The 13,341-nt window shown below is 36.6% G+C and overlaps 1 protein-coding gene across 2 annotated transcripts in view; it reads right to left on the bottom strand.

Annotated features, from left to right (window-relative positions):
• DIAPH3 (diaphanous related formin 3) overlaps positions 1-13,341 on the bottom strand; it is a 214,861-nt gene that overhangs the window by 160,904 nt on the left and 40,616 nt on the right. For both annotated transcript variants that reach the window (XM_071570608.1, XM_071570618.1), the window contains 6 exons: positions 5,858-5,968; positions 5,306-5,424; positions 4,454-4,570; positions 3,124-3,242; positions 2,932-2,996; positions 2,238-2,342 (listed from right to left, as the gene is read on the bottom strand). In XM_071570608.1, coding sequence (XP_071426709.1) covers positions 2,238-2,342; positions 2,932-2,996; positions 3,124-3,242; positions 4,454-4,570; positions 5,306-5,424; positions 5,858-5,968 — 636 coding nt within the window. The remainder of the gene's footprint in view (positions 1-2,237; positions 2,343-2,931; positions 2,997-3,123; positions 3,243-4,453; positions 4,571-5,305; positions 5,425-5,857; positions 5,969-13,341) is intronic.

Here is a 13,341-nt window from a genome sequence, read left to right as displayed (position 1 = left end):
AAATATTCTTACTTAGTTTCAAATTTTTATCAACAAAATGCTATAACAATCAGTTTATAGATTAAATCTAGAAAGCCAGTTGAAAGTCAGTGCCATTTTTCATGTATAGAACAACCAAATATGAATGACAGTGAGGCCAACATGCTTTTGATTTCATAATCAATGTCTCAATATTTGAAGTGAGGCCCTGGTGATGCACACCAAAAGTGACAAAATGAACTGTATCCCACTTGTCATATTTCACTGACCACGATGTAAGAAAGGGTCTGATAGGTTTCTTTATGAGATTTTATCTAGACTACCATGGTTTAGCTCAAATTAAAAAAAGCAACATCCCAGTCTCTATTGTTCCTACTTATCCTACAGATTACAGAGAAATATTCCACAGAAATAACAGCAGAATCTGAAGAGATAAGCAATTCCGTTGAAAACCAGATATCTTCCAATATAGGAGCATTCTGATTCCACACAATTGAAAACACAAAGCAATAATGAAAAAAACCCTTCCAAAACAATAAAGCTGCCTTACACACCAGCTTCTTATAACAAGGGCATCTATACTGTATCAATATAGGCTTGAAAAGCCAAAAAAAAAATTTGTTCCTACTATTTGAAGAACTTCTATCATAAATAAGAACTTCAAACCTAAATAAGTAGGTGTCTGACAACAGCAACAAAAGAGTAAGTAAAGGATACTTATCTAATTACCTTTTCAACTATGAGGTGTAACAGTCCCTTTTATTTTTAAAAAATGTGGAGGGAATTATAATAAGCAAAGAATTTAATATTTCTAAAAGGAGACAGCTAAATATAAATAAATACAAATAAATCACTGCACAACCACGTTATCATTTTGAATTACTGGACACAAGCATTGTTTACACTGACAAGTACACACTGAATAATTAGGCTTTAGTAATGAAGGAAATACACAAACACACACTAAATGCAAGAAGAGAGCAAAGAAACAAGACCAGGAGAAAAATAGTCATTAGAGGTGGAAGTCGACATGCTAAGTCACAACTGATACCATATGGAAGCCAAAGTTTCCTCTTTAGACAGATATAAGAGTACTAAGTTGCAGTAATCAATTGCTTGATATTTACAAAACTTAGCATGTATTCCATTAACAACAGTGGATAATTCATGGTATGACAGTTAGTGAGCATAATCATACACTATGCTCTCTGTCTTCATGCAAAAAAGGTTATATTTAATACAGTGAACAATAGAAAAAGTAAAATAGGAGAGAAAACCAATTTCATTTTCAAAAAGTATGCAAGTATATATTCAAGATATACACAGAAAAATACTTTCTTAATGAATTAGGTACAACTCTTACTATATTTGATCTTTTAGAACGCAACAATTTCTGTAATAGCTGTTTTTAAATGTTTGACTTTGACATTAAGTTCAATTTGACCAGAAACCTGAAGTGGAAGGACATTTTTAAACACAGCAAAGAAGAGCTAAATTAATTTTCCTGACTAGGAAAATTAAAGAAGCTAATAAATATTAAAACCCCCTCAAAAGTAGTAAAAAACATAGTATTAAATAAACACCTATATGCGTGTCTTCCCAATACTGTCTTTCTTTAGACATTTTCACACTGTGCTTCTTATTCCAGGAAAAAAGACACAGGAAAAGTCACTGGGTCACACAGTCTCCTTACACAGATTTAAGAGCTTAAGCAGTTACAAGTTAAGTAATACTCTCAAAAATCTGCACTATTCCTCTTCATCACATTTTAAAATATCTATTTATGCTTGAAAATTGAAAATTTATCAGGAAATGTGCTTATCCAGCCACAGGTTATTTCTTTCACTGCTGGATATCCATGGTAAGGCTTCAGTAAAGCAAACTGCGTAATGAGCAATTTCCTGTGGAGGGATAAAGATCACAATGATGAATGCTAATCTAAAAGCATAAGACTTATTACTCCATGTGGTTAATTACTTTGGAAATATATGACACTGAAAGCAAAACCCAAATAAAACATAAGAAACTAGTTTAATTAACAGAGCTCAGGCATAAAAGGATCATCTGGGAACTCACACAGCTAATTAATGTCACATTACAATTATTTTTATCAAACAGAAATAAAAGCAACTAACTTTCAATAATAATCAATAACAAAGATTCTTTGAAGAAACCCTCAACTGTGCTATCCAAATCTGCAGAGATGCAAAATGAAGTCCCTTTCACTACTTCATACATTCATTTAAACTGCTTTATACCTGTGATTTAAAAGCTTGTAATTCTCTCTCAAGTTCATTGATTCTTTCTTCTTTTTTCTGCAGTAGGGCCTGGGTCTCCTGGTGAACTACAAAATCTTTTTCAAACTAAGAAAAAAGAAAAAGCAATTTAATTGATGGTACCAGTCACTTTTGCATAGTTTCTTTACATTTCAGCTTTTTCTTTAGTGCTTGCTAAAACTCACGTTAGCAATACTAAGGACACATACAACACATCTCCTGTTCTAACTTTCATATATGTCTGCCAAGGGGAAGTACTATCTGTATCACCACTACAGGTCTTGACTATATGAAATGGCATAAAGTATTAAGGTATTACACATAGTAGCTTAAAATCATGGATGTATATTAATACAGAGCCTGTAGATACAAATGAGTCCATTTTTTTTCTCTCACTGCTTATCTTGTGATAACTGTTCAAATAAAGTACTTGACTGATTTTTGGGAGAGTTGCATGTGAAACCTTAAAATAAACGGTAGAGAGACTCTCAATTAAGGTAAGCTACTTTACACCACTTTGCTTCCTAGTCCACAAGGAACATCCAAATTCCCACATTAACACAGAAGTAATAGTAATTTGAAGTTAAAACCATGCCATGTTCAGTTATAACATTCATGAATCTTTAAAGTATCCCTTGTGACTACCTTATATTCACGTAACATAAAAATTACTTACTTTTCTGGAAAGTTCAGAAGCCCTCTCTTCACATTCTTCCAATCTTGCTTTATCTACACAAATATCTTCAAAAAATCAACAAACACACTTACACATATGCATGGGACATAAGATTCTTAATCACACATACAACTGAACTTGGTTTTTGGAACATATAAAGTATGATACTGTAATAATTTCCACAGTACTTACCCAGTAAGTGGCTGAAATTTACATCTAATCTTTTACGATATGTGAAGTCTGGGTCTGTTCCATTTCGATGTAACACTATCTGTGACACACACTCTTCAATTAATTTGAAATACTGTGGACTAAAGACATAGATGAGCTATTTTACAGCATATTTATCAAGCTATACTTAAAATCTTGTCTATGAACACAATAGGGTCAAAAGCTTTGGGCTGAATTATTTCCATAGAAAGGTAGGTGCAAACCCCAAAAGAACAAAGGACAAACACATCTGGCAGTTTATTACACTAAAACAGTTTAAACAAAGCCTGAAAAAGCAGTGAACTTAAAGGCAAATGATTCTTATACCACAAAGTCTACATCTCTCCCTCTATGGAAATACAGGAAGGAAAGACTATTTCCTGCCTCTTCTCACTAAAGAGAAGGCTCTTTCTGCAGTTTGGTTCCATCTGGTTTTGTGACTTTTGTAACTATGAATGCACTGCAACCCTGCATCACTATGAGGAATGAAAAACACCTTCTTCTAAAATGCCCAGGGGTATGGCAGCTGAGTCACTTGCCCAGAACAAGCAAGCTGTGAATTCAGGTGGAAGAGGTCTAGCACAGATGTACTCATAGCAGGCAAGCACCTTTAACCTGTAAAAGTGCATCTGTGTTAGACCTTGCCCAAAATGCAAGATATGCATATTGCTGTGCAGAAAATAGATGGCTTTCCTTCCCTGTTCAGTTTATGCCTGGTTCCTCCAGTGTTTCCTCAGAAAGAACACAAGCAAATTTTTGGAAGGAAAGTATGTGGCAGCTTCAAACACTTAAGGTTTTATAACTGTTTCTCTGTAGTTTATCTGACAAATTTTCCAGAAGACACAAACATGTTCACACTGACCTATAATGTATACTGAAAATACTCAATTCCAGCCCAAAAGTTACCTTAAATTAAGCACTCATTCAGATTAAAGTGCCCTTCTGAGCATACTTGGTTTTGTCCTTTGACTCAAATACACCACAAAATTACAATGCTACTACCACAATTTGTAACTGATTAAGACCTCTCAGATCACTTACACTTGCAGTCAATACACTTCAGATCTCAACAGTTTTCTATATTTATATATACAATTGTATACTAAGAAGAACAGACAAAAACATACCAATGGCATTTTTGATTCAAAGCTGATACTTTAAAACAACAGTTCACAAAGGAATACTTACAAATTGAAATCCACACAGAAAGACTAAACCCTAATTATCATTAAATTTATGGAAGAAATATTCTATTAATGACTGAATGACAAAAAACCTCCCTAATTAACATTTAACACAGTGTTAAACATACCGGACAAAATAATCATTTCTTATCAGCAAAAGATGTTGGAGAATAGAAAGAAAGTATCCTTCAGCACTAGTGTCTTTAACTGTATTCCACACCATGTTGTAAACATCATTTACTTCAGTAAAAGTGTTAAGGAGAATAAGAACAAAGAACAAAATATTTCACTCAAAAGTTGACTGATAACTTCTTTACACAGAAATTACACCAGAAAAACATCCATTATACACTTTATTTTGTTCATATTTCTCTTGTTCATTTCATGGAATCATTTAGGTTGAAAAAAACCTCTAAGATCATCAAATCCAACTGTTAACCAAACACTGCCAAGTCTATAAAGTTTCACATCTACACATCTTTTAAAGACCTCCAGGGATGGGGACTCCACCACTTCCCAGGGCAGCCTGTTCCAGCGCTTGACAACCCTTTCTCTGAGAAATTTTTCTTAATATCCAATCTAAACCTCACCCAGTGCCCTTTCCTCTCATTCCAATTGCTCCAATCACTTATTACTTGAAAGAAGAGGCCAACCCTCACCTCACTGCAACCTTCTTTCAAGCAGTCATTGAGATCAACAAGGTCTCCTCTGAGCCTCCTTTTCCAGGCTAAACAACCCCAGCTCCCTCAACGGCTCCTCATAAAATGTGTGCTCCAGACCCTTCACCAGCTTCCTCGCCCTTCTCCAGACACCCTCCAGCACCTCAATGCCTACCTTGTAGTGAGGGGCCCAAAACTAAAGACAGAATTTGAAGTGTGGCCTCATCAGTGCTGAGTGCAGAGGGACAATCACTGCCCTGGTCCTGCAGACCACACTGTGTCTGATACAAGCTAAGACACCACTGGTCTTCAAAAGGATATTCTAGTTCAGATCTAATATCTTCTAAACGATGAGAGAACTCAATCATGTCTTCTTCCTTATGCTCATTGAACACTTTCAGCTGAATATCTAGTGCTTCATTCTTTATACATTTCAGTTGCTGCAAAGAAGAAACAGTAGAAAAGTTTGCAAAATTAGGAATTCCATATGTAAATAAGCCTTATCATTTTAATAACTCCTGTAAGTCTATGTTATTTTAAAGTTTAAAATTACAAGAACACATGAGTTAAGCTAAATATTCAGATAGTACTATGTGACTTCAGCCTGCCTTCAAAGTGTTGCATAACAGTCTGTCACATGTTCTCAAGCAAGGATGCAAAATACTGAGGAATCATAATAAAATTCAGAGAGCACAGTTCACCTTTTCATTTTAATTTTTAAGCTGATTCTCATACCCAACTGCTCATGCCCAAACTTACTAAAAGGCCTGTAAGAATAATTTATTAGAACCTGTTCCCCCATTCTCTCTCTCAAGCTCAAATAGTAAAAAATTTAAATATTAATAATGTAAAGAGAGACTATGAGATGCTTACTGGCAATATCTCTTTCAATCCACTGCGCATAAATTCATTTCTGATGTGAAGCCTAAAATCCAAGTCATCAGGAGACGTAACAAGAGCATTAATGAGCTGCATGCAAGCTACCTGCAATAGAGTAAAAAATAAACTATTATATTTCTTAAATTTCCACATTCATCACAATAAAAAAGATACAAAAATAATTAGACATTACATCATTTCCAGTTAAAAAACTACTGCAAAGTTGTCTTGGAATATGCCATAAAACATTAAAGACTCCAAAGATGCCCCAAGACTCATCTTCTGAAAGCCTTCCAGCAGAGTAAAGCCCCCCACCTTTCTCTGGGAAGGCATCAAGACTTTCCACCAAAACCAGAATGTATATTAACCTACCGGACTTTGTATTTCCTTGCCACCTTTCCCGCTGAACCCTTCCTTCCCTGACAGATCAAGACCAAGGGACAACTAAAGTGCAACAATCAAGGTCTTACATAGACCTAAGGGGGGCTGGAGGGTAAGATCATCACACTCTTACCCTTTATCTTTCTTTTTTCTTGTACATGTCCTTAGGTATATTTTCATACTTTAATATTGCAATGTTTTCATAATGTTATATTACCATGAATAATAATAACAAAAAAGTACACATACCTGCTTTCCTTTGCAACGAAACTGCCTTAAAATAAACCCTAGATATACATATTTACAAACATCCATCATTCAGTGTCTTTTCACTGTAATCTGCCCCAAGGGATCTATTAACAAGCTCCTAGGTTACCCTTGTCCCCTGGGACAGATTGTAACAATATAAAAAAATAGTTTACGAATTTTCATAAAAATTAAGTATTTTCTCACTCCATTGAATGCTGTTATTATATAAAAATATTGCGTTCTTTCAGAAAATGAACTTCAGCAAATAAAGCAAATTTTCAACACTGCAAATATATCTTTATACATATATATATATATATCAAGTTAGTGACAGAAATAGTAAAGGTTACAGTCTGTGAACAATGAAAATTATGTAGAAAAACAAAATGCTGATTAATTGAAACTGAGCCTGAAGAACAGAATGGGGGTTATCCTCTTCTTTTTTAAAATTTTCACCCTTTAAACATACTGAGTATTACAGAATACTTCCAAGGAACCACTACTTCAGCTCAAAAGAGAGTATCAGGTCAACTAGTGAGTACTCCCTCCTCTGAAGAATCAAAATATTGATCCTGAAAACCTAAAGCCAGGAGCAGCAGGAATTCACTGTCCAGGTTCGCAAGCCTTTAGAACAATGGTAATTTATTATTAGTAACAAACAAGGATGTCAACAGCCATTATTTCCTTTTTATACTCTCTTTATTGTTTGCACATCAAGTAATTCAACCCATTTAAAGGGCTTTTTAAAAGCACAAGTCAATTAGGATTGTCTTTGCACCTTACATACTATGCAAACAATTTAAGCAATCTGGTCCAAATACTTTCCTGTAAAACCATTTATAGTCTAGAAAATGATGATGCGTTATTTCATGGTCAGCCAAAAGGTGATATGAGAAAGATACTATGTCAATCATCTTCAAAGTACATATAATTCCAAGTACTGAATTTACATAGGGTCACCAGAACAACTGAATGTCCAAGCTACTTTGACACAGATTGTAACAAAATCAGCACTCTTTAGGTTTCCAAAAGAATATTCTAAGATTAAATGATAGCACAGACCATAACTATTGTCCTACCTTTATCCTATTGCACAGAACGCAAGCATGACAGTAGTTTTATATATTATTTCAGATGAACTGTTGTTGGGGTGCATGGCAGTGCAAGCATAATTTAGGCCTGCTTGACAGCAGTGTTAGTTTGTGTAGATGAATGTAATAGTTAACTCTCTAGGAGAAGAGTAGCTTAGTTATAAGAAAAAAGATGTAACAAGTGTAAACAACCTGTTAAAGTGGGAAACTGTTGAGAAAACCAAGTTAAGCAGCCTGTGAGCTCCAGCAAGTTGTTAGGGACGCTAGAACGCCCAAATTAAGCATGAGGTATTCTCCACCCAATCCCATAAACGATGGTATTTGGAGTCACCTGGAAAGAGAACCCCAAGGGCTCCACAACTCTGCACTAGGAGCTGGGACCATCTCTCCAGCTTTGAAGATACCTGAAAGGACAAGAATGCTCAAGGGATGATGCCATGGCTGGAACCACTGTTACAACCACTTCCCCCTCCCCTGGATAAAAGCTGCCATGACAGCATCTATTCTTGTATTACTTTGTCATACAACATACCTTGCATCAACTTTAAAACAGTAATGCAAGGAGGGAACAAGCTTTGCTCTTTCCTCTTACTAGAATGAAGAGCTGAATTTAAGTTCTATTCCCTCAGAAAGTCTACGAAACTCAGTACATGCAAATGTCTGGATTTGCATAATAATAAAAAAGAAAACTATTATTTTTACTTGATTGACATCAATAAGACAAAGGACACTAAATTAAATTCATAGAATGCCGAGTTGAAAGGGACATACCGGGATCATTCAGTCGCATTTCTGGCCCTACACAGAACAACACTAAAACAGATACAACCATGTGCCTGAGGGCATTGACCAAATGCTTTTTCAAATATGGCAGGCTCAGTGCTGTGACCACTTCCCTGAAGAGCCTGTTCCACTGCAGAACCACTTTCTGGGTGAACAATTACCAATTCCAACATCCAACCTAAACCTTCCCTGACACAACTTCAGGCCATTCCCTCAGGCCCTGTCACTGATCACCACAGAGAAGAGATCAGTGCCTGCCTCTCCTCTTCCCCTCACAAGGAAGTTGTAACTGCAATGAGGTCTCCCCTCAGTCTCCTCCAGGCTGAGCAGACCAAGTGACCTCAGCTGCTCCTCATATGACTTCCCCTCAAGGCCCTTCACCATCTTCACAGCCCTTGTTTGGACACACTTTAACAGTTTGGTGCCCTTCTTAAATTGTGGTGCCCCAAACTGCAAATAGAGCCTGAGGTGATTATTTAAATCAACTGCATAAAAATATTAAGACAGACTTCTATAACTTACTCCAAGCTTAGACAATAATCAAGTTACAACATCTAAACAAAATAAAAACGTAAGTGGAAGGTGGAAATCAAAATTTTAGATGATCAAACATGAAAATGTATTAAAAAGAGAAGACCTTTCAAGGACAATTTGGAGAAAGCTTCTATGATTAACACATCTAATTCCTCAAAGATAAGAAAAGAAGGAAGGCAACTGAAGAATCTGTAGGGTCAATAAAGGACCACGGTGGAAAGAAGTACCAAAAAACCCCACAAAAGGTCACAGCAACACTTTGTCAAATGTTTTACTAGTGTATAAAAGTAGTTTGGAAAGTAGAGCAGAGACACAGACCAGTTGAAGGGTGGCAGAACAACTTAAAGAACAAAGCCAACATGAAAAGTCACAAAAGAGCGTTCACTCTTCAAACATTCAAAGTTTTCAAGCAAATTGAGGACAAAGTAACTTGACTTGCTATTATATTCAAGTTTGTACTGAAAAGCAGGTTGACATCCAAGAAAATGAAGATGGCAGAAATTATACTGATTTTTTTAAAGAACATTTTCAGGAAGATCTGGAAACCTACAGACTGGAAGGCTTGACTTTTTCTACAGTACAAATATACTGCAAGTTTAGTAGAGAAAAAAGTTAATGAGTAATATAAAAAAATGCAACATGAATAAATGGACAGTATGAATAAATGAACACAGTATTGTAAAACAAAGTCCTGTTTCATGAATCAATGAAAGTTGTTTGAGAGGCTCAAGGAGCAGGCAAGAAAGTACTGGCCTCAGTCTGGACTTCAAAAACTTTAAAAAGTTTTCAAAATGTCAAAACAGTTTGAAAAAATGTAGTAGCCAAAATCAAAAATACTGCAGAATAGAATTAAATTGCATGCTTAAATGTTTTTTAAAAAGCTTTCAGGGCTCAAAAATTATGTGTTTTTATTAAAATCTGTTAAAGTAATGATTCCTTGCTACTTTTTGCCACCTGCCTCCCTCTAAGTGCACTTTTATATTTTATGCTAGCCAAGCTAGCAAGGCAATGAAAAGCTGTTCCTCTCCTTTGTCCATATTCCGTACAGCAAGGGCAATTAGATTGTCGGCTGATGAATAAAAGTAAACAACCTCATGTATTAAAGAGGAATATACCTACAGTGTTTTCTTTCAGAAAGGTATTGACATTATATTAGTATCGCTCAATTTTGAAAGAACTCAGATAAACAGGAATATAGCTAACAATACCCCAACCTTGAATGTTTTGCCTTAAATAAAACATGTTCCCGTGAGAAAGATCTTTCAGATTTGAGGCTTCTGTAAAGTTATAAATTAGAAACAATCCTCAGTTATTCCTCTTTGAAGAACCCTCATGGAAAGCTGCTAAATTTCTAACAATTTGGGCCTTTAAGTGGCATGGTAGATTCTTCACCTTTCTAGCGCCTGTCAGAACGACTCTCGCAATACTTCTCCTCACTAAAATCTGTAATTTCCTCATTTTATACAATTCACTTCTGTACATATGTCTACAGTATTTTAGAAACCTAAAGGAAAATATGACTTAGTTAACTTATCCCATATTTTCTTCAAACAAAACCTTTGTATTACTATTGAAGCCTCTTTCTGTGCATGTAGTTTTTTCTAAGAGTTATTCTAATTTATTTGTTACTGCAAAAGCATCACTCTACATTACGTAAAAAAAAAAGTGGTGCTAACTCCAAAAAAGGAAACTACAAATAGCAAAAGATAAATAAAACCAAAATTATTAGATTTGCTTGCATCCAAACCCTGCACAACAATAACAATCATTTTGAAACCACCTAAGGTGCCTAGTCCACTTTTCAAAAGGCAACTGACTAAATCTCCCAGGAATTGTCTCAACAGCACCCAACAGAGAAGAGATTAGGTCTCTTCTCTTGCACAACCAAGCATTTTTGGACAAAGAAAAAGCTCTTCATACTGAATATTTGTCTGTCATCCTTTAGAATCTGCTCAGGACATGTGTTCTTGTAGCCCACATTTTTATTAGTTACAGGTGTGATGGGTCAGGATGAGATGGAGTTTATTTCCCCACCGCAGCCCTCACAGTGCTCTGCTTTGCATTAGTAGCTACAAGGGTGTTGGTAACAGCACTATTTTGGCTACTGCTGAGCGCAGCATCAGTACTGTAACACTTCTTCCTCTGTCGAGGGCAAGATCCTGGCAGGGGACACAATCAAGCCAGCTGACCCAAACTAACCAAAGTGATACTCCATACCGTATGGCATCAGGTCAGATGTAAAAGCTAAGGAAAGGAGCAGGAAGAGGGGCACTTGTTTCCAATGGGTGCCCGCTAAGAAACCATTACATGTGCTGAAGCCTTGCTTCTCAGGAAGTGCCCATATATCACTGCTGGTGAGAAGTAGAGAATAAACCTCAGTATTTCACTTCGCTTTTGTGCACACAAGCTTTTGCTTTCTGTTTTAGTGAACTGCCTTATCCCAACCCACAAGTTATTTTCCATCTCATTCTCTCTTCCCTTTTCTGTTGGGGAAGGGGAGTGATAGAGGGGCTGGGTGGGCACTTGGTGTCCAGCCAAGGTCAAGCCACTTCAACAGGCTACAGGCTTTGTATTAAGCTAACACCACATGCTTTCAGACTTGTCAGGCTTTACTGAGACTTGGTTTGACTGTCTGGACCTCATTCATGGGTTATTTAGCTGCAACAGGATTTGTCTAGTAACAGAATTACTACAATCCCACTAGTTTTAGACTTCTCCTAGCCTTGTACAAGTCTCTGATATAAAGTTTACTGTTACATACATTTCTGTAACTAGTGGGTAGAATTGTATGTATGGCCAGACTTCGCGAACAAAGATTTGGGCAGGGCTCTCCCCACGTGGGTGTGCCCTTCCAGCCTGCGCAGTGGATTTTTTAGGTGAGGCACAGCATGTGCAAAACTGGCCCCACCGTTTTAAGTTCTAAGGTCCATTTGCCGTGGCCGAGCGAGCTTGGACAGTGACAGGGAAATCCTTGGGACTGCCACAGAACTCGGTACTAACGAGGGCTGACCCTGCTGAGCATCCGAGATCTGATGGGATGGGATGGCAGGGAGGCATTGAACTGCCAGGGGACAGTCCGTCCCACTGAGACTCGAACTCAGGTGCTTGGGAATTGGAGTCTGGAGTGCTCTCCATTACACCACGGGACTTCTCCAGTGGATAGAATATGACCCTAAGGAAAATGCAGCATAGAAAAGTAGAAGTATGGGATTGAATGGAGATGTGTTACCACTACTGACAGTGATTTTATTAGACCATTAAGACTTCACTTAGACTAACAACCAACTCTTGGTTTTGAATACCTGGTGTATGCATTAGGCCTGTAAACTTCACAGGTTGCAATGCCACAACATGGTGAAGAATCTGGATGCAACAAATGGTAGAAAATTCAGGCAACCAAGCAAGTTAAAATTTTGTGCAGAATAATTTCAGAATATATTCTCTTATTATCTAAGTATGGGTTTTAATCTTAGAGCTTTCTGTATTTGTTTTGGTATGAGTCTACTTTACCAAATCTCCACTTTATCAGTGTCTGTCTTTCCCTTCATCAGCAGCCAAGGATGAAAATTTTTACTTCCCCTAATTTTAAGCTTTGGTTGAAACAAGTTATACTATCTCAAATTTATCTCTCTGGAGTACTAAGTCTTTAATCCAATTGCATTTTCTTGATTCAGTGAGCTCTGCCACTCAAAACCAGCAATTCAGTGAATTGACAGCTGCCAGCAACACCTGTTTCTCCTGTTAATATCAGTCAGGCATTTCAGTGATCGTAGACTTTACTGGACAACACTACAATACAATCAGTAATAAAGTACAGTATTACAAGGTTACATTTACATTTCAAAGAAAGTCAAATTCCATGTTGTTTGATTATATCAAATTTGGAACTTTTGTCACTGGTAACAGCAGCTTAAAACACAGTGTATTTTTCAGCAAAACTTTCTGTGAACCGATTGCTAAGCAAGGAATCAACACCTATCACAGCTGATTTAAATGCCTGTGAAAGTCCTGATCAAGAGTAAACTATTATTTTATCTTTGAGATTGCAATGCATTTCAATGAAAGGATGTCTACAGATGCAATTGCTTCCAAAAAAAAAAGGCAATTTGCCATCAGCACAGTGCACACATGGTCTTCAAACACAAAAGAGACAAGATACAACAGTGACAAGCAAGAAAGCCATCAGTAAACAGCATGGCTATTGTAGTACTTTTAGCCAAATTTGATCAAGTGGGAATTCATTACAGCTCATATTCAGAACCTACTTTAGCAGTCCTGAAATAAACAAGACAAAAATCTATTGGATAATGTTAGCAAACTATATCTGTAGGAATACCAAGGCATAGTATAAGTCCCACAAAAAAGTCTACAAAAAGTAGAATGAGAAAAGGTCAAAAGGTCATACAAGAGGAAGAAAACACAAGTCTAATCAAGGCATTG

The sequence above is a fragment of the Pithys albifrons genome, chromosome 1, assembly GCF_047495875.1.
Source record: "Pithys albifrons albifrons isolate INPA30051 chromosome 1, PitAlb_v1, whole genome shotgun sequence".
In the NCBI taxonomy this organism is placed as follows: domain Eukaryota; kingdom Metazoa; phylum Chordata; class Aves; order Passeriformes; family Thamnophilidae; genus Pithys; species Pithys albifrons.
This window is presented reverse-complemented; position numbering and strand designations above follow the sequence as displayed.